This window comes from Saccoglossus kowalevskii, chromosome 12 (genome assembly GCF_978046115.1).
Source record: "Saccoglossus kowalevskii chromosome 12, keSacKowa6.1, whole genome shotgun sequence".
Lineage (NCBI taxonomy): Eukaryota > Metazoa > Hemichordata > Enteropneusta > Harrimaniidae > Saccoglossus > Saccoglossus kowalevskii.
The window spans coordinates 12498093-12519794 of NC_140652.1; the positions used below are offsets into that span (position 1 = coordinate 12498093).

The window sequence follows — 21702 nt, forward strand, 5'->3', positions numbered from 1 at the left end:
GAGATGAAAATAATTTCATCTATCAATAAAATGAGTGTTAACTTAGATGATGGTTTATGGATGACTGACTTTGAAATATATCACCCAGACGAGACAGCGCCCTCTCATGCCAACAACTGGATATATGTATCACAATGCAGCGCATCTATCAATCAAATCAAATCAATAACCTATTGTATATCTGGATGGAATATCAAAACAAGTCATTGCAAATGATAAGTATCTGTTCAGTGTTTAGTAACTTGTCATCATTAGTGCCAAATAATCATTTGTGTGATTCCTTCCTTGTCTGTATTCTGCCCATGACATTCATAATACTTTTCTAGCACGAAAATGTTGAATCAGATTCTAAAACAGATGCGTGTGCAAATGTGTTACTCGATCTATGTGTAAAGTTTGAATATGCCCAGCTCTATTAGCAACATTCAGCATTCGTTGTGAACAGTCAGCCATTTTCAATTCGATCTGAAATAAATTATGTGCATTGACGACATATTTTTCAATGGACATACCAAGTTTGAAAGAAATATGTAAATGTATGACTGAAATCTGGTACCGAAATGGCATTGTCGTCATTTGTACATCTTGAATTTAATCATAAAACAAATGCATGTACATAATGTATGAGGTAATGTGATACGCGTGTGACGTATGAATGATATCAGCTCAGGTTTGTCTCGGATACAGGTGCACACGGACGAACGGAATTGACATTATAAGTTCCCGTTTATCTTTATATACAAACGCATGGTAACATGATAGTTCAGTGGCGATTCGCCAGTTTCATTCTCTTTAGGGATATACATAACCCTCTTTGTGGGCAGTGAATATCTGTCCAAAACGTAATACATTTCATTTACTGCAATGCTTTATACGCAAACGCATGGTAACATGATACCACAACAATCATTTTTGATCCGAATGCTTTCAGGAAAATTGAAACAATATGGCCTCTCTATTTGTAGACACACACACGCCAAATAAGTAGTAAAGTTCTGTGGATATAAGAGATTACAAAATTTTACCTTTCACCTAGATAATTGAATTTCTAATCAGTGATCGAAAAAAATGCGGTCGTTTCAATTTTAAATAATTAAGATGTAGGCATATCCTATTGTATATCGTAACAAATTAGAGCTCAATTAACTTCATAAGAAGGAGATTCTTTTAAATTAGTATTAGTAATAAATAATAATAACATTAAGTAAGGAAAAGAGCGTAGTGTGTATATGTGTCAAATAAATCGTACTTTCGACTTTCATTATTGGCGATCCGCTCCGCTAGGATTGTCCTTAAAATCACTTGTGTGTGTGGGTGTGTCGACTGTCTGTGTGGATGATTTCCAGCGTTTTCACGTATTGATTCTTCTGTGATTTTTTTTGGCTTGGCCGATGTCACTCAAACTTGGCAGGTAGGTCACACCTTCACCCTAGTTATTAGGAAATATCTGAAAAAATATTTTGGCCCACCTTGCCATAGCAATAGCCAAAATGATTTTTGGATAGCTTCCCGCCGAATGTATCTCCTCCTACAAATTTAGGATAAAACACTTCAGACATAGCTCATTCCACTCAGCTTAAGTGTGGGCACAATGTTACTATTTGAATTTTTGATATCTTTTCTCATTACCGAGAAATTTGACCCCAAAGTTGGGGTAACTGTTCACCAGGAATTGCATTTTAACTCTTCTGTATTTTTTTGGGCTGGGCCGATTTGGTTCAAACTTGAAAGAAAAGTCACACCTTCACTCTAGTTAGGTTGTAAAATCTGAAAACAAATTTTGGCCCACAGTTTCCATGGCAACAGTAAAAAAACTGATTTTTTGAATACCTTGGCGCCAAATGTAAATCGCCCTATGAAATCTAGAATTAAAATGCACGGAGATAGCTCATTGTACTCAGCTTGAGTGTGGGCAAACATTCACTGTTTTTTTTTTATGTTGTTGGGGTAACTTTTCACCTGCAACGGCTTTTAACTTCTGTGTGATTGTTTTGACTTGGCTGATTTTGTTTATACTCACCACTGCCATGGCAGAAGCCAAAAACTGATTTTTGAATACTTTCGCCCCAAACTTATTACCTCCTACCAGTCTTGTAATAGCAGTGTTAAAATGATCATGCTTTTTATTTTGGCTACGTTGTGCACTGGTTTGGTATCACCGGCGCCTACATTGTTACACTGTATCAACGTAATCCCAACGCAACTTTGAACGTTGAATTAGCTGTAAATGCTGCCTTCATTCTAGAAAACACTATCGCAAAACAGCAGAATACGTCCTAGTAATAAACTAAGTGACTTCTAAAGACTGAATAGTTTTTGCGAACTTCGTATACGGGGCCCATTTAGTTATAAACCGACGTTAGCTTCACGTTCATGTCCTACCATGGAAACAACAGAAAACATGTTGCTTGTTTTTGAGCGGAGCGGATCGCCAGCCAGCCTACCGGCTTGTTTAAATAATTTTCAGTGCAGAGTACTTTACTTTAATTATAAACCTATGAAAAAAAAAAACGAATTCAGAATACGTTCAGTGATAGCTTAAAGAATAAAAAAAATACGTATTTCGAGAGCAATATACTTCGTGTCGGCACAGTCCGTCGGATAGGTGTCGTAAACGTAAGCGATAGTGCGCCATCAATGGTGCGGATGTAGTCAGTGCTCTTCAAGGCAGATGCCACAGAAATGTGTTTTTTTCCTTAGTGTGGTAAATTGTTGAAATAATACTAATTTTTCATTGACCTCCGCTTCATCAATTGCAAAATACCGGTATTGTACCTAAATGGACCTAGATCGACCCATTAGAGCACGTTTGTTCCATTAAAGAGTGTGCCACTAGAAAGGGGTCTTATTGACCCAGTATGTGATCACGTGACCATTACTGCATGCACGATATAAGGGCGATGCAGTTCAGCGACTTTTCCAAAATGCCTCATGAACCAACTACTAACATCTCTGTACTTATATAATATAAGTAATACAATGAAATAATGACATTTCAATTACTTAATTTGCCATTAAATCTGCTCATTCCATTAAAGCCATGTCGCTCTTGAATCCCTTTCAGCCGTTATGATTTGAACGAATCTGTTCTAGTGAGGTTTTGTGATTGGGAGGGCAGTTGTATTTCTGCACATAGCAGAATGGGTAAAATATTGGCAGGAGGACGAGGATATTTGTGTGCGTTTGGGTGGATATTATTATCTATGTAGTTGGTAGATTACAATGAGCATCTAAACAACTCTAGAAATTCACTTGGGCACATGTATTTTTGTCAATATTTACGTACACTCACCGCATATCATGAAATATCTCAACGAGCAGGACATCCGGTCTCTTTATTTTCAAATTGTCACTTTCCGTCTGTGAGTGCAGAATATGTTTAAAAAAAACGTTCTGTGGTGGGAGGGGCTGCACGCACCACCTGCAGCGGGGGAGGGGAAGATGCAAATTAAAAGAGAGGGCAGATTTTAAATTAAATAGTGGGAGGAACATTTGTGGAAGGGGGTAGATAGAGGACACAACCAAACAGCTTTGGAGTATCCTAATTTTCGTTAATGACATTTTAAATTGATAGGAACAACTACACTATCTAATCTATTTTGAATGGAAATGTATAAAATCGCTCGTTGCCTGCTTCCGAGTACATTACGTCACTGTATTTACTTTATTTGACATGGGAGCTACAGAATATATGTAGTACAATGCATTTATATCGTTTTGAATATTCCAATTATTTAATTCGCCATTAGATCTTCTCATTCCTAGTTTGGTTTCGTCGGTATTTGAAATCATTGTTCGGCGATTAAGTTATCTAATTCGGCGTATTAAATATCCAGTCAATTACAGGTAGATATTACACAAACTATCAAGTACAATTTATTTAATATTTTTATAGTTCTCAATATCATGATTCCCCTGTAGTAATTGTTTGTTCCATTAAATCCATCTTAATTGTTCTACACGTAGCTATTCTTCTAAAAACGTATTAAATTAAATTCATTTTACATGTATCCCACGACAACGATTGGCAAGTGCCATTGTAATGTAGTTATGTTTTCAATATCCAAATTATGTTAATCCCCTAGTATGTGTCAATTTCATTCCACACAGTTTCTCGAATCGTTGAACATACAATCCCACTACTGTTTGTGCGCAGACAGTAGTAGTAGGTTAGTTGGTTAAGTAAGATGTATTCAAGATTTTTTTATTGTAGCGAGCTGATCTATCAGTGAATGACTTTAATTAATAATTATAGTAACAATGTACCTGACAGTATGCATAGTTAATTGTTAGAACCTGTATATAACCTCTCTAGCTTGGGAGTACATAAAATATCAATATAGACATTCTGTAAAATTTACTTTGCACGTATATCATTCCTCTGGTGTGAGGACATTTATAATGTCAATGTATTATCCATCGTTATTACCTGTATTTATAAAAAGTATAAATAGGTTAGAGTCAAAATATTGTTGATGCTGGAAGGAAAATATATTTAATAAATTAATGGAATACATAACGCCATAGTAATATTTAGTTTGAGTTTAATTGAGAATTGATTTCTGGACATATAGCACAAATTAAATGTTCACTTAAGGCTGCACTTCTATGAGAAATTATCTGTGACGGCTATACAATAGCATGTCACATATGGTAAATCACTGTATAGCATGTTATATATATTGGCTGGGTAGCGAGAAATTCACTTCATAATATAACTCTTATATTAGTCTTGAGATAGTTGGCTTTATTTTCCTTGAAGCGAGTTATATAGTAGATATTTGTTGTGCAGGATATCTACTTTAATATCTATAATTCAAATTATTTGTGCATATAATTTGTTATGGGATTTTACGTTTCATATATTTACTAAGTGTGAATAAAACTTTAAAGCGAACTTCAATCCGGCCTTAATTTAAAGTTGAGTATATTCTAACTATTGTATTGTGTATATTTTGTATTTGAAAAAAAAATGTGATTTTTTTTTTTTAATTATAACTGTATCTTGGTGTGGTATTGCCTACAATTAAAACACATGGAGGCCATTCAGGGTAAATAACGAACGAACACATTAAACATCCGCGTACTTTTACACCTCCCTACAAGATGTTATGGTCAGGTAAAATTTCCCCATGTTTTACTAGAGATATCAGTGTGGATGCAGTGCAATGAATTCTAAATCCTTGTTTCATAAATATTGAAAGTTGAAGGTGATAAAACAGTATACTGGTTTATTCACAAACAAACTTCAGCTAATAACATTGCATGGCGACTGTAAACATGTGCAACTTTACCTGTCTTTAAAGAAAACACATAGTGCATATTTCCACATTCTTATATTCACTAGGCGTAACTATGAGTTCCAAAAGACATGTGTATTTAATCGTGTGTTGCACAATGTGAAATATGGTCCACAGAATTGAATTATTATTGTACCATACATATATGGATGGTTGCAATCTATTTCATACCGAAATTGTCATCCAACAGTAAGGCCGTCGCTGATTGGCTGCTGAGCTGGAATGAAAATTGTTGGTTTCAAATCCTCCAGGAAAGTGTTCTGTGTTCTTCGTGTAATCAGGTGTTCGTATTCAAGAGATTTTTCCACACAAAAACGACGAATTAGGCCGAATTTTGTTATCGGTTGGCTTAATATTACCCCCAACGGATCGTATTTCTGTGAAAGATTGGCATTTTTGTCCTGATTTGTAAGAATCTGAAAAACGCGTTTCACAACTTGTCTCTTATTTAGTTTTATGCCGCATTCAAGATGGCGACCCCCGTATAGTAAATATCGCATTCATTTTATTATCATTTGTGCGCCAGCTGACTGTGACTGGAATGTCTCTTGAACCAATCATGTGATCATTCGAACATTCGTTATTTGCATAAATACACTTTATTTACATAAAATGTCCGTCATAATAATATACTATTGATTTCTCTCCAAGATTGTTTTTGTTTAAAAGTTAAAATATCTTTTTTCAATGTACTGGAAAGTTCTGCTGTTACTTGTGTGTTCAATTTTCGTGTTCATATAGATCTAAAATAGTGGCCATAACTGCATATGTAAGCAATATGTAAATTGACAGCTCTTTACTCCCGGTCAAGATAACAACAGATACCATGTTCGATAAATTAAAATACTTGCATTTCATGCATGCAGTCGTTGAGCGTTCTATTCGAAGACAGATGTTGCCATGACGATAATACATATTGCCACACACCATTCCATTTAGTGTCACACTGTATATAATGGTCGCTCAATGGTCGCTCGGTTCACTGCAGAATATGAATCCATTGCTGACAATGTAAAGTTGGGAGAATTAGAAACTACGAAATCCACAAAAGCGACTTTTAAACGTAATATTGGTGAACACTGAAACAATCGGCATATAGTAAGAACATTCAGATTGATCGTATTTCAAACTGTGATCACAAAAATAATTTGTCTGTAACTAGATGTTGACGTTAAAATTTCAAAATGTGTGCAATGACCCATCTGACGCCCAGTAGGTGCAATATGCACAAATATCACATTCTTATGTCACTGCTACTGTGTGGTACATTGTGATAACAACTTATAATAGTTCCATTTAAACACTGAGGTCCGACTTCTGGTGGTGTTGTGTATACGGATCACAATCTCAGAAGTACCTATGTATTGTTTGTTTAAACACTTAATGACCAGGATGTTCTCTTTAAAAAATACGTATGTAAACAGTTTGAATATTTTTGTCGAATAAAAGACACAATGTAACCACGCGTTCACTCCCCCATACTAACATTTCGCGCGAGTTGCTTCATGTCAGTATCGAAGGCGTCTTATACCCGAATAATTGAAAATCAAGTTCGTATTTTTTATATAAACGTAAAAGTAGTTCCTTTGGAATGGTGGAATAGTACTGTAAATAAGTCTCCTCAATTGAACTGTTAGTCACGTGAGTGTCGTATCCTGGAAACTTGACCACGTGACTAGCATTAATCCGTTGAAGAACATAAAGGGCGTCTTCTTGTAGTTCTTCGAACTTTCCAATGATATCGAAATTCCTGTTGCAAACATCGCACAGTTTGAACATCGGTCGCCAATGCATGTCCATGTGGGTAAATGTTGTCTTTGGATCCGCTAAGTATTCAACAAACTCGTGGAATGTCACATCAGAGCCCGTTTTCAGCGAAAACGGCGAAGGGTTCTTCCGATATTTTTTAACAATTGCTCTACCGTATATTTTCCGGTATATCGCGGTATCAACGACTTCCAGTTTATTTCTATACGCCGATAAAATCCTGTGAAATGGCTCTCTGACGAAAACAACTTTGGTGTACATTGATAACTTGAATTTCTCCTCCTGCCCATAGAGAGATACAAGCTTAGGGTAGTGGTATCTGTGCTGAACTTCTTTGTGGTACAGAGATTCGGTGGAGTTCGCATCACCTTGCAAGACAAGAAAAACGCGTTTCCAGCTGGTAGTGGCGACTTTTGGAACAGCGCAAAGCATAAATTTATACTCGTCATTATAAATTGGTAATCTGCCGCCATGTGGAAAGTATATGCCATTCTGTCTAGCTTTGGCACACCCTTCCTTTAATGTGGAAATTCTCTGTGCTTGAAGCTGTTCTACAGTAACGTTATTGTTATACAGTTGCCTCAACGGCAATACTTCATTTCTGTACGAGACGGCTTTTAGTAGATCGTGCTGTGAAGGGTCGACTTTTGGTAGAAACATTGACTCGGATCTGACAGACAGGTTTCCTGTGAAGCAAAAAAATCAGGTTAGTTATAGTTGAAAATAAAAATATGAAAATCCCAAAACTGGTTTCCGCTTCAAGTGTCTTGGCACACCAAGCGACATACCTACTTATGGTAGGTGTCTACTCGTGGTCTCAGCATTCTGATTGGCTCGTCATGTTCTTATACTTTGTCACGTTATTGCGTACCATCCATGGCGGAACAAAGCGGTGAATAACTGTTACCTAGGCCATATTTTTAATTTGCAAAAGTTGACTAGTGTAAAAAAAAAAACTAGTATAGGGTTCATTGAGCCAATCCACATCCCATTTTACAAGGATCGACTGTTGGTAGGCACCCTGAATCAGACACTGTCTCAGGTGACATTTTACAGTGTATTTCCAAATATTACCAGTTTTGTTCAATACACTATATTAGCCTTTGAATTAAGTGAGTTCAATGATCTGTGTGTCATTTTAGTGAATGCGTTCTTGCATACAGCTCATGTTAATATTTGCTGAGAAGATTAAGTTACGGAAATTCCCGTGAACTGAACTTGATGTTGGTTCATTCATGTTGTTCCAATGTTACTTTACAAGATCACAAACTTTGAACTTGGATCTCGGACTTTGTATGTGCTTCCTGATTGCATTCTGAAGATATAGTCAGGTAAATTTTTCAGAGTCGTTTTTCTGGATGTGTCTGTGATCTTATGGCTATAGATTGAAATCAGAGACTGTCTATAAAACGTCAACTTTAAGGTAGAAACCAACTCATAATTCCGGAGAAAATTGGTCATAAATCGCATGACAATGTTCATTGGTTTATTACGTACAATCATTGTACCATGTGATACAAGACATTGCTGCGCATTACAGTGACATCACTTCAGAAACATTTTAAAAATCGCTATTTTAAAACAATTCCATTTTTCAAAACTTTTTAAAACCCGGATATTTTTTAAACATTGAGGACCTGAATAAGTATCCCATCATTATCAATATATGTTTGTTCAGCCTATTTGACAAAGCCTACAATTTATTATATGGCTTACCATAAGGACCTATAGTAAATTATGCCAAACATTTATCTACTACTATCAACTAAATACAACAATCATTTTCTTGCAAATTAGGCAGGTGACCATGCATTTTTAAAGTTAATATACCTATATTGCCATGTAGTAAGTTCTATTTTAAAATCAATAAATTCTGTGTATTTTTATTTATGAGTCGGCCTCTGCGTTAACCTATTTCAAAATGAATAAATCGTGTGATTTCTGCATCATTATATCGACAAAAATGGATAAAAATTACATTTGCATTTGTCACAATAGTTAAAAATTAGTTTTCGTAAAAAGGCAAGAAAATAGGTAACGTGTTTGGTCTCGAATAAACATATTCATACTTTGTAAATATACAAGTATCTGCTCCATGTTACCTTTATTCCGTTAAAAAAAGTGGTTATGCACCGCGCACAGTAAGTTTGGACCAACGACGAATAAGGAATGCAATAACATGTTACATATACAGTCAGCCCTCCCCATGTACGACATTATTATGATATAAAGTAAGCTATACTCACTTGACGAGGTGCACAACCAAACGGTTGTAAAAAAAAGTACTCCTATTATAGCAATCATTGTATGTTTATTTGAAATCATTGCGGGTTTCTTGATGCTTTTCCTGACACCCATACATTCTGTGAATAAATATATATTAGTTAAATAGATTGAACAATTCTACTCGTAACGAAATGTGAATATACCTTATCTATACAAATGGACGCCGAGATCTCGTTGATTGCGAGAGTACAACGAGACTTGTAATTGTCCCTCAGATACTATTCGATTCTCATCCGCCATCGCGACCCACTGTTCCAAATAGATCAGTGGAACAGTGGTGCAATGAAGTGAGAGAACATTTTTCAATTGTCCGAATGGTAACAAGAGTATGCATTTTAATATGTAACAGGGGTCCCTGTGTATACACAATTTATCTATACAGCTCGGTTCTCTGGCTAATATGTAGCAGGAAGGTAGCAAGGGGTACAAGTTACAGGAAATAAAAAAAAGCATTTTACGTTTTACAGGAAATAAAATGAAAGTTCCATTTACAGTAAAAAATAGATTTTTACACTTTACAGATAACGAAAATTCCTAATTACATTTCTATAATATATTTGATGATTTTTGTTTAAGAATCAAGATTGGAAATTGCGTACGAATTACGACATTTAATGTGGAAACTGCTTTATATGCTTACAAAAAATAATTACAATTACAGACGAATAAAATAGCTGATTGAATTTTACACCTTGCCCATGTATACGAATTTACGTTTTTTATTTATTTAAATTACATTATTACGAACATAATAATTGAATTGAGTACAGCTTAAAATACCCCTCGCCGACTCTCTAGCAGGCAGTGCCTGGCAAGCGAGCGCACCGAGTAGTTTAATGACCCACTAAAAATAGAACTGACGTAACCATAGAACGCCAAAGCGAGTGAACTGCGAAATCGAGGTGTTAGTTCACGCGAGAAGTGAGCGGAATTCAAGATGGCGCCACCACGCACGATTCCGTGTGTGACCGCTGATCAAAATGGTCCGAAAAACTATTCAAAGTTTAACTATTTTCATTCCGTTGCCAGAAAACAAACTAGCGGTTTAGAGAATCTATATTTCAAAAATGTTGAGGGGGCGCACAACAAAAATAATTGGTAGTAACAATCCACGTCATAACAATAGAATTCCCTTCCTTTATACCTTTATGAAATGCACAGTATTAAATTAGGTCAATCTCATCAAATAAAGTTTTCAACAATCGTCTGTTCTTTAGAATCAGAATTTCGAATAAAATTGTTATTATAAATGAAATGAGTCGTCACCTGCGCATGCGTCAAATGGCCATAGCGTGTCATTGTTTACATACAAGCGTCTACCCATGACTCTTTGCGTTTTAGCGCGCGTTGTTATCGTCGCTTGGAACTCAATTCCCGCGCGTGCGCAGATGGCGACCCTCCTGCTTTAATCTTTTCTAAAAGATGTATCTCAAAGCGCACAGTCATCATGCAGCATATTTTACACGCGGTGTATACGTAGCATGGGACCCACGTCGAACACGAAGCAACGATAGTGACGATTAATTAATCAGAATAGTATTCAAGACGGTGTAAACCTCATGAGAACAGTTATAGTAACAACAACAGTAACAATACACGCTAAAAACGCAAATGCTCATGGCACGCTGTGGCCATCTGACGCACGCGCAGGTGGCGACTCCCCCGCTTTAACTAAAGTGTATTCACGGTTACTAACCGTGGTGTATTTCATTATGGAGGTATCAGTTTATATCTCCATGATTTCATCAACGTTCTCGAGAAACATGGACCAACGCCCAAGCGTGACTATTTCGATAAATTATAGGATTGTGAATTCAACGAAGCGAAAACATCTGAACGTGCTGTGTTGGAATACCTAAAGTGTCTTGCCTCATCATGACTCCGTGCTTGAACGATACTTGCTTGACGTCTTCGAAACAACAGCCTAATGAGCGACGTACCAATCGTACCCATTAAATGTAAGCAGTTTCACACGACCGCCGTGTTTATCACAGAAAACGGGGACACATAGAGTGTGACGTCGACTCTGGCACGGTTACTAAACTAACGATTTAGTAACCGTGTCTGTGGTGAGACTATGAACGGCTCTACTGTATCATTATACCCGGACATCAAGCTTATAACCGCGATTACACATCGCAGATCAGAGCAAAAAAAATGACCCTTAAGAATTGTCGTAACTATTTCCGGTTCAGGCTGCAACAGACTTGAAAAATGCGAGGCATTCGCTGAAGAAGTACACCCGGAACTACGCTCGCTGTGGCACCCACGGTGGCACCTGGCTATTAAGACATTATTTATCTCGGCGATCGGAAGTATAACCATAGACCCTCAACAAAGGGTTGAGGGTCTATGGTATAACGTAGTTGTATATTCAATGTGAGAAATCGTTGTAATGCTTTTAAATAACTTAGCAGTGACTGTACCAACCGTTTGAAAAACAAACACATCACTCACATGTCAGCGGCGATATGCGATCCTGGGACATAGCGCAGAAAAAGCTTCTTGAGAAACACTTCATCAAACAGATAAGGGGTTCAAGGGTCCTTATCTTAATATGTATTTCACTCACGTCCTAATTGATTGGGGACAGGCGCATTTTTGACCGAAAACCTTAAGCCTCGTAAATTTTAGTGGCGTTATTTGGTTGCCATGGCGAATGAATTGAGACTCAGGTGGCAATCAATGAACGTTGATTCACATGTGTGTTATCACGCAAGAATCATGAAACTACACTAGAAAGCAATTGGTTAGTATAGAAGAACGGAAACACATTTTGATATCACTAACCCTAAATTAGTATTTGATTTCAATCTTGCGTTCAATTCCAGTTTTCATTAGGGGGTATTTCCCCAGTTATTTGGGGCTGAAAATTAATAAATACTATTTTGGTTTAAATCTTCCGCTATACGCATATAAACAAGCAAATTGTGAAACATGGCACCTAGTAAATCGACACCTTGTCGGTTTCAAATGTCGATTTCTTACCTTAAAATGTGAAACAAAATGTTCAAAGGGGGTCGGGTGCTACGTTAATAACCATTGTTCATATTCGCTGACTTGGGTTTATTCAAAACTGCGTTTTCTGGTGATATCCGACGATTTCATGAACGAAAATGGCCAGCAGCCAGAATCAAGGGGGGTTCGCACAGAGTTCTGGGTAAATCAAGTGCGCATACTCATTTCCAGCCAATCGGGCGTGTCGCAACGGCGAGTATTTCCTTGATTCAAGTTTACCCCGAACTCTGTATTTATTAATTTTCAGCCTCAAGTGACTGTGGACAATTCCCCCATTCAAGCAGACGTGCAATGTTTGTTGAAATGTCTTTTCGTCTGTTAGTGTTACATTTACAGGTGTAAACTCTAGTTCATCCAGTAATGTTTTCTTCCTGAATTGTCTAGCTGTTATTTTAGTGTTCATAAATGAATGAATGAATGAATGAATGAATGAATGAATGAATGAATGAATGAATGAATGAATGAATCGATGGATCGATGGATGAATATACATTTGCTCAGTGTGGACCAAGTTTCCAACACTACCACCCCTATAGTATATAATGATTGGTCCCTTTAAAATAACGCACAAGTGTACAATGAGGGTCGGCACGGAGTATTTTCGTAAGCTTTAATCAATTGTTTTTATTTTCGTAATAATGTAATTTAAAGGGGAACTAAATAGAGCCTAATTTGGTTTTTGTATTTATCAAGTTATGTATATTGATTATAAATTTGAAAAAAAAAATAAAAAAAAAATAAATCCGTAAACATGGGCAAGGTGTAAAACGTAATCAGCTATTTTATTCTTCCGTAATTTGTTCAAAGATCTTATTTTTTGTAAGCGTATAAAGCAGTTTCCACATTAAATGTCCTGATTCATACGCAATTTCCAATTTTGTTTCCTAAACACAAATTATCAAATATATTATAAAAATGGAAAATGCAATTATAAATTTGCTTTATCTGTAAAAAACATTTTTTTTACTGTAAATGGAACTTTAATTTTATTTCCTGTAAAATGCCTTTTTTATTTCCTGTCGCCTGTACCAGCTATCCCCCTGCCCCTATACAATGGTTTGGCCTTATAAATAACGCTCAGTGACAGTTGTATCAAATCACAGCCCGTCGACGTCACCTGTGCCGCAGTGATTGTGTGTATGTTTGCCAGAAAAACTGTGCACCCCGATCTATGTGAAATTAATCACAACACGCTAAACAGAATGACCGACGGTATACGTTATTTGTAAACCCAATTTCTGCCTGTCGTTGGAAGCATCAAGTTAAATGCGGTGCCGTTTGCGTTATTGTACGCGTGTCACGTCTCTGCAACGCGTATAAACTATATTGTTAGTTTACACCATGGTTTACACACGAAATTCGAAAGTGTGCCGTGTGACGTCACCACCGCCACTCTGATTCGAAATGTTAACACAGGTGGACAAGTCATACTGCGAGATTAGATGTACTAGTATATATAGCCCGGAAGTGGTGTGAAATTAAAATGGTGATTGTATCACGGGGTGTTAACTGATATACAGGAAGTACTGACTGTGGCTGATCGTTAGGTGTACATGGTAACGTAATAGAGGACCTTGCATTGTACGTACCTTTATTCTGGCAATTTTGGTTGTATCTTCTGATCAGTAACATCCTGAACCCCTACAACAGTCACATTATTTATTGTGTGGTTGGAATATTTTCCGAAAACGTGTACGGTGATTTTAATCGGCTACACACAACGAAAAGAGTGTGTAACAGCTGCATGTTCTTTACTTTGATATCATTACAAAGTTGTTATTAGTGTGACCGCGAGATGGCGCTCTTCTACATAGTTATTGTACAGTGCGGCTGTTTTCGCTCAGACGACAAATACATTTATTAGTTGTTGTTAGGTTTACGTAATCGACGGTTGGCAATGCTTGCTGTGTCGGCTTATTCGCTCGTGATTCGTGACTTGTATGGTTCTCCCCCGGTGGTAGGGGTGTGCAGCCCACCTCTCGTAAACCATACTCACTACTAAACCATATTTTTTCTATTTATATAACCACTTCTAAACACAAGTGTTTTCAGGGACCTACATGGTTTAACTCGTACCACATACACTATGTCAGCTGGGGGGGGGGTGTCAGTGACATAAAATACTACATTTTGAAATGTCTGGTGGTAAGTATCTTTATTGCCTAAATGACAGTTGATTTAAGTTACATGTGCATGCATTACCACGTTGTCAACACTGCCATTTACACTAATAAATTGGTTTATGTGTGGGTGATTCAAAAACATAACTATGATCCCTATAGCTAATGAGCTAAAATGAATCCACAATTCTATTCACAGGGCCTTGAATTATATTTTTTAATCCCAGGTCTAATAATTCACACTAAACCATTGAAATGTTACTTTACCACCATATTCATCGTGAAGGTGATCAGTATTCCCTCATTTTTTCATAAAGATAGATACGAGATATAGTAAAGAAAGAAAAAACTTGAACACACCCAGCTTACAACTTTCGCAACCAGTGAGCGCATCCGGGTAACGCCTTTTATTCAGCCCTTTCCGGTATCTGGCTTTGAATATAAGGACCTGTGAAAAGTAAATACATGCACAGTCCCTCTAGGGACTGTGGTACATGCTACACACTTTTAAACCAAAACTTTGGTGAATGACTATCCACTTTAAAAACAAACAAACGTGAAATGACACCCCAGTCGGGCGGCATGTACTACACTTCTATGGCATGTAACCCCCCCCCCCCCGGGATGGTTATCTGGTGCATAAACAATTGTTTTTTAAATATTTTCTTGTCAGACTTTTATGTGCAAATTGTGTGTGCAAGTTAGGACATAGTGAATTTAGCCGCAGAATCCACATCATATGTTGGGACTAAGTGACAATAAAATGGTAAATCAACTTGAACCAGAGAATATGCTTATTAAAATTGGCGCAATAAAGCCATTCCCTTCTTCTTTAAAAATATTCATAAACGTCAAGTGAAGTTGAATCCAACCAGCCAATTAACGAAAGTAGTGAACATTGACGTTATTTGAAAACGCTCATCAGCCAATTGAAACCTCTTGTTTGTGAATTTTATACAGATTTATAAAGATGAAGGAATGCCTTTGTTGTGACAAAAGTATTATTTTGGGAAATTGTTAGGCAATTCATGTTCTATTTTTCAACAATAAACGACCTTGCAATTAATACAGTTCATGTTAATTGAAAAAAGATTAATTATTTTTATGGAATCTTTACTTTGATTATCTTTGTTCGTAAATTATACATCACTCCTATTTTTTGTCTTGTCTTTTTTGGTTAGAATGCAAGGCGCCCGTTGATTGGCTGGCTGGATTCAACTATCATTCATAAATATTTATAACAATAAATAAACGTCGATTTGGTTGGTCGACAGTAGGAACAAACTGATTGACTAGACATTTCTATATTTCAACTGTGGTGGCGCAACTAACATACTCCATTCCAGATTGACTGGTCCCATGTAATGGAAGGGAGACACGCTGATTGGTGTATTTGCAAGCTACCGAAGACTATAATGTAAACGTATTTTACTTAAGCTTTCTTGTGGAAACAATCAGGTGTCGCAACGAGGTAGCGGTTGAACGACAATGGGTAATATGTAAAGGCAGTAATTAGGAACCTTATCCTCAGGGGCCGCGGAGCTACGTCACAAGACGCCACGTTGCTAAGACGCGCACCACTTTGCCATGTATTTCTATGGGCTCTGTACGCACTGCTGTTGAACGTCGGTCGAAGAGCCGTGGAAAACAGCTAAGTTCGAGAAAACGGCGCAAACTCAACTTTGAAGTAATACTGAACAACCAAATTTATATATATTTCACAAACAGGAGTAATCTTGTTAAACTGTTCTGGGGAGTCTCAACAACCATCGCAAAGTACCGTTTTCGGATAGTTTCGGCCTTTGTTTTCACCGTGATGGTTGCCAGGCGGTGAAAATGCCCGGATGTCCGCCCGCAAGAATACCTTCAGGCTTGAAAATTCAAGATGCATAATCACTCAGAACAAGCTGGTAAAACAAACAGTACCCAAAAACACCCATTACAATTACCCTACTAACGACAATGATATATATAGATGATTTCAAGACCGCAGTGGAAATTTAAGACACGAGGGGGGGGGGGTACTCACCTGGATTTAGGGTGGGAGAGCTCCGCATCCATTTTAAAACTAGACAAAAAAAGATTGACGTTGAGGGCGCTACGACAAAACAAAATTGGCGATTAGTGAAATATTCTGTTCAGCAGTTTTATATCACTTAAAACAACATTCTAAACCTTGGCCACAAAAAATGGTCACGTGATCCAATATAATCACCCCCTTATCCTCTGGTAATCATAGTCATGGACGACTTCAAGAGACAAAATTGAAATTTACTATACATGGAAACAAGGAGCATGGTCGCATGAAGGGCTAACGATTCGATCCTGCTATCATACAAATTCGTAATCTAGATACAAAATGATACAAATACACCCCCGCCTCAAATGGTACCGGCCAACTATTTATTGGCTTGTGAACTAATTAAACCATCACTTCAAATTATAACAAGTCCTCCTAACAAATACACAAACGGCCTCAACTCTTTGCAAGACCAGACCTTTGGTGAACCCTATACGGCGGTCAAAAAAATAAGCGCACGCGTATTAAGTATTATTAAACTTTAAAATAGCGAAATTAGAAACACTATCTCACAGCTCATTATTTAGCAATTAGTAAAACACATTTTTTGTGATAACACAGCGCCCACTATATGTATGTGTTTACTGTAAGCCTAGTAGATTTCACATACAAACCTCACAAGTAAGCGTCTCCAGTGAAACTTTATTACGCCTCTGTCGTCCGAAGTGAAGAATTCCACCCAGGGAGTTTTTTTTTTATACTATTGAGTATAGTTTAAAGCGGGAAGGGTCGTCACCTGCGCACGCGCGCGAATTGAGTCCCAGGCGATGATAACAACACACGCCAATAACGCAAAGGCTCATGGGTAGACGCTTGTTTGTAAACAATGACACACTATGGCCACCTGGGGCATGCGTGGATGACGACTCCCTCGCTTTAATTGAATCTGCCACAGCATCTTCGCCAGCAAGGGTTCATTAATTCGGCCGTCTCCTCGCCTCATGGCCATGGATGGTCGGGTTTCACCGAATTCGTGCGAATTGGACGATGTTGTCACGGATGTGTCCCACTACTGACCACGAAATAATGTGTTTATGTGTTATCAAATTTGTTTCCTGCGTGCAATCCCTGAGGAGTAGCGACAGTGTCGGAATTCTAAGCATAGTATACACATATTTTAAAGGGCGGTAGTCGTCGCGCCACGCATGCGCGAGATATATGGGTCTCAAATAAACAAAGATGGCGACTTTGACTGTTGCGCAGATCAACGAGTACAAACTGAGACGTTACCAAGTTTTAATTATTTATTTTATGAGGTGTTTAGAAGGTATATAAGGAGCCATGAGCGGTATTTAGGGCTAGTCGCGCCCAGGTCAAACCTCATACTTGCGATTCCCATTAGAAGAGCGCATTGGAGTATTGGAAAAACAATGTTTATCAACACAAATGTCGCACATGCGCAGCGCGACGATTACCGCCCTTTAATATTTAAATTAAATTCACCCTTCCTTTAAATTGCGCCCTTTAGTGTCAGAGCGCTTTTGCGACATCAAATTAAGTACTGTGTCGAAGGCGAAGACGTTCAAATCTACTGTTTGGTTGTGTAGTCATTCGTTGTCAACATTCTAGCAAAATCTCCCAGAAACGTCATTGATGGACGATTACAGATCATCTGTCAGAATCAGCCTGTACACTAGATCTAGCTAATAATTGGGCCACTGTTCTGGTTTGGACCACATTTGACAAATAATTTCGAACGTTTTATGATATATAGTTTCATTAAAACGTGTACATAAAAGCGTGTCTCATATATCAACAGTGCAATAACCCGGGGAGTGTGGATACTAACACACAGATAATTAATTGTTTTACTCAATTTACAAGTTTTTGCTTATTTATATAATTAATTATCTTTCAGGCAGTGCAATATGTTATGCTTTGTAATTTACGGAGAGTCAAACAATTTAAACAGCGAGGTTATCACGTAATATAATACTACCGAGTATTTTATCAGGTTCAACGGTTGTACAGTGGGAGTAAACTTAACTAATAGAACAGCTGATAAAGAAAGGTCGGTTTATAATGAGTAAGTATCTATCGTGAAAGCAAAACATTGGATTGTGTTGCCATCATCTTGAGGCGTTGATACTTGGACCCGAACTACATCATCATTTTACCCGGTTTGATTTGTTGACGCAAGTATCGCCGCACTGAGCACTGGGGAATTCAGTGCCATCTCGCTGACATCAGGAGGTCGACATCATACTATCGCCAGATGATGTTATTGAGGATAACATTACTATGCTGTGATTTAAACAAGGTTGATTTATAATCACTTGTCGTGATCGAAGATCTGAGGTTAGTAAGTTTACCCATCCGTCTCGACTACTCCCCCTTGATTGTCCCCGCCATCTCTACTGGTCAGCGTTGGGTGGATCGGCGTTGATTCCATCGAACAATATCTGTGTAAGGGGTCACCCATTTCAAAACGGGGGGGGGGGAGATTAAAATCTAATTTCTCATGGGAACTATAGCAAAAAAAAAAAAACATAATGGAAAAAAGAGAAAAAAATTGTCTTTACGCTGATGTGAATCTTGTCTTTGAAATCAGTGCTAAAAAATTTTATTTACATATTGGTAATTGCTTCCAAATTGTATTGTGAAAAAGGCCATCGTCAATATTCAGAAATTACTGGGAAATTGCTTCAGTGAAACACAGCATTCTGATTGGTTAATAACAGACTTGACCTTTAAGGTCGCAGGGTGATAATAACAAATCTCTTGACTTCAATTGTTATCCCACAGACCCTAATAATTTTACACTATTCTGATGGTATGTAAATAATATTGTAATAAAATGTGCATATTTTTCGTAATCATTTCTGTTTTGTCATAGTAAAAATCAGTTCACAATTTTATTTCCCCCCCTCAAAAAATATACTATTCCCTCTAATCGGGCACATGGTGATGAAAATGGTCATTTGGTCAATTTTTTGAGGGGGTGTTTGACTAAACAACTATCCCTTAAAACACATTAATTTTGTTAGTACCGGTACTCTGAGTCCTAAGTTCGACGAAATTCCTCATAAGCACAATTATTATATAAAAGTTGAGATAACATGTACATTACGAAAGAAGTACCAGTATAGATACACTAAAACTTTGAAAATGATACACTTTATAGTACATGGCCGTGTCTGTTGTTTCAGAAGTTATGCAAAGTGAGAAAACTCATTCATTATAACGCATCTCTAAAATAGATTTCAATGGTAAAGTAATTGCTTTCAGACAATAGACATATTACATTAAAATTAAAGGGTGGTAGTTGTTGCGATGTGCATGTGTGTTGATAAACATTGATTCTCCCACAATCCAATGTGTTCTTCTAATTGAAATCACAAGCATGAGGTTTGACCCGGGCGCGACTTGCACTAATTACCGCCGGTGACTCCTTCGGCCTAGCGTGGTGCGACGGCTATCGCCCTTCGAGGCATTTTATTCTTATCTGACGCCTAAATTAGAGATTTTATGAAAGTTTAACTCTGAATGTGTGTAGCGCCCTCTTGAGCTCCACTTAGCTCGCGCCTGTACTCTCATGCGTCAGTTCTATTTTTAGTAAGTTGATAAACTATTTTTAGTAAGTTGATGAACTGCTTACCTGCACTCACTCGCTATGACTTACCACACACACTGCTGAGACAGACATTAACGAAATCTAATACCCAATAAATATAAAACTTAATTTGTTGTTGAGTGTTCTCACGGTCGTTTACTGTGACTGTATGGAAAAATGGAACAGAATTATTGCAGTATTGATATAGCTATATTGCTCACAATGTAGCCATTATTTTCTTACCGTTTTGCATAATATAGCAAAACATTTCCCATACTGCAATATTGCCAATCCATTTTTTCTTGCAGTGACAGTAAACTCTCTTCATTTTTCACTAATAACTTTTTAACCTGTTACAAGATATTATACTTTATGAATAATTACTGAGATATGCAAAATGATTGGCTGCGAGCAATGACCTTTAACCTTTAGAAGTTCTGCATGAATAGATACTGAGATCTGCTACATGATTGGTTGTCAAGCTGAACAATGACCCTTTACCCTTTTTGTATGAATTTTTAGAGTTCTACAAAATGGTTAGCTGTCAAGCTGCGAGCAATAACCCTTGACCTTTTAAAGTTCTGCATGAATAGTTACTGAGATCTGCTATATGATTGGTTGTCAAGCTGAGCAATGACCCTTGACCTATAAAAGTTCTGCATGAATAGTTACTGAGATCTGCTATATGATTGGTTGTCAAGCTGAGCAATGACCTTTGACCTTTTTTGTATGGATATTTACTTAAATCTGACTTGATCTTTAAAAGTTAAGTATGAATAAATACTGAGAACTGCAAAATTGTTTGTCATACTCTGAGCAATGAGCTTATCCTTTAAATGTTCTGCATGAATAATTACTGTGATCAGCAAACTGATTGGTTGTCAAGCTCTAAACAATGACACTTGACCTTTAAAAGTACTATATGAATAATTACTTATACTACGTAAGATATACTACATGATTGGTTGTCAAGCTGAACAATGACCCTTGACATTTTTTGTATGAATATTTACTGAGTTCTACAAAATGGTCAGCTGTCAAGCTCTAAATAATGACACCCGACCTTTAAAAGTACTAGTACTATATGAATAATTACTGAGATATACTACATGATTGGTTGTCAAGTTCTGAGAATTTTATACATTTTCAATGTTTTGTTCATTAAGGATTAATCATATACTTGCATGCATAATTAAAATAATACAATTACTGAATAATTATGATTAGTTAATCAGATGACATAATGCCTAGTGACATCATTAAAGTGTGGGAGTCGTCACCTGCGTATGTTTACAAAGAAGCGTCTACCCATGAGGCTTTGCGTTTTTAGCGTGTGTTGTTATCGTCACTTGGGACTCAATTCCCGCGTGTGCGCAGGTGATGACCCTCCCGCTTTAATATGACTAATTTTGACAATACATTGTAGATGTACCTGCCATCTCTATTAGAGATTACATTACTATTAGCGTAAATAAGATATCATATTAAACTATAAACACATCTCTGTCCAGGGATTGCATGTAACAAGTGAAGGGGAACTGATAATATATTCAGAAATATTAGATAAAAGTGGTCCCC

At 37.2% G+C, this 21702-nt stretch overlaps 1 protein-coding gene and 1 long non-coding RNA gene across 2 annotated transcripts; one reads left to right on the top strand and one right to left on the bottom strand.

The window, feature by feature from the left end:
• Positions 1–5204: 5204 nt before the first annotated feature.
• On the bottom strand, positions 5205–14099 carry LOC102808098 (carbohydrate sulfotransferase 11-like). Its single transcript, XM_085506134.1, has 3 exons — positions 13961–14099; positions 9314–9430; positions 5205–7753 (listed from the first exon to the last, which is right to left on the bottom strand). Exons 1-3 carry the CDS (start codon positions 14001–14003, stop codon positions 6804–6806), a joined length of 1110 nt encoding a protein of 369 aa, XP_085362260.1. The 5' UTR covers positions 14004–14099; the 3' UTR covers positions 5205–6803.
• Positions 14100–18565: 4466 nt separating this feature from the next.
• LOC144355136 (uncharacterized) lies at positions 18566–20920 on the top strand. The gene is made up of 2 exons (XR_013421149.1): positions 18566–18869; positions 20647–20920. It is a non-coding gene; the product is annotated as an uncharacterized LOC144355136 (long non-coding RNA).
• The last annotated feature ends 782 nt before the right edge of the window (positions 20921–21702 follow it).

Excerpts from the sequence above, each read along its gene's own strand:
- LOC102808098 (XM_085506134.1), bottom strand. The coding sequence starts at position 14,003 with ATGTTACTGATCAGAAGATACAACCAAAATTGCCAGAATAAAG. Across the intron at positions 9,431-13,960 it reads CCAAAATTGCCAGAATAAAG|AATGTATGGGTGTCAGGAAA; the intron begins GTACGTACAATG and ends ATTTATTCACAG. Across the intron at positions 7,754-9,313 it reads TTGGTTGTGCACCTCGTCAA|GAAACCTGTCTGTCAGATCC; the intron begins GTGAGTATAGCT and ends TTTGCTTCACAG.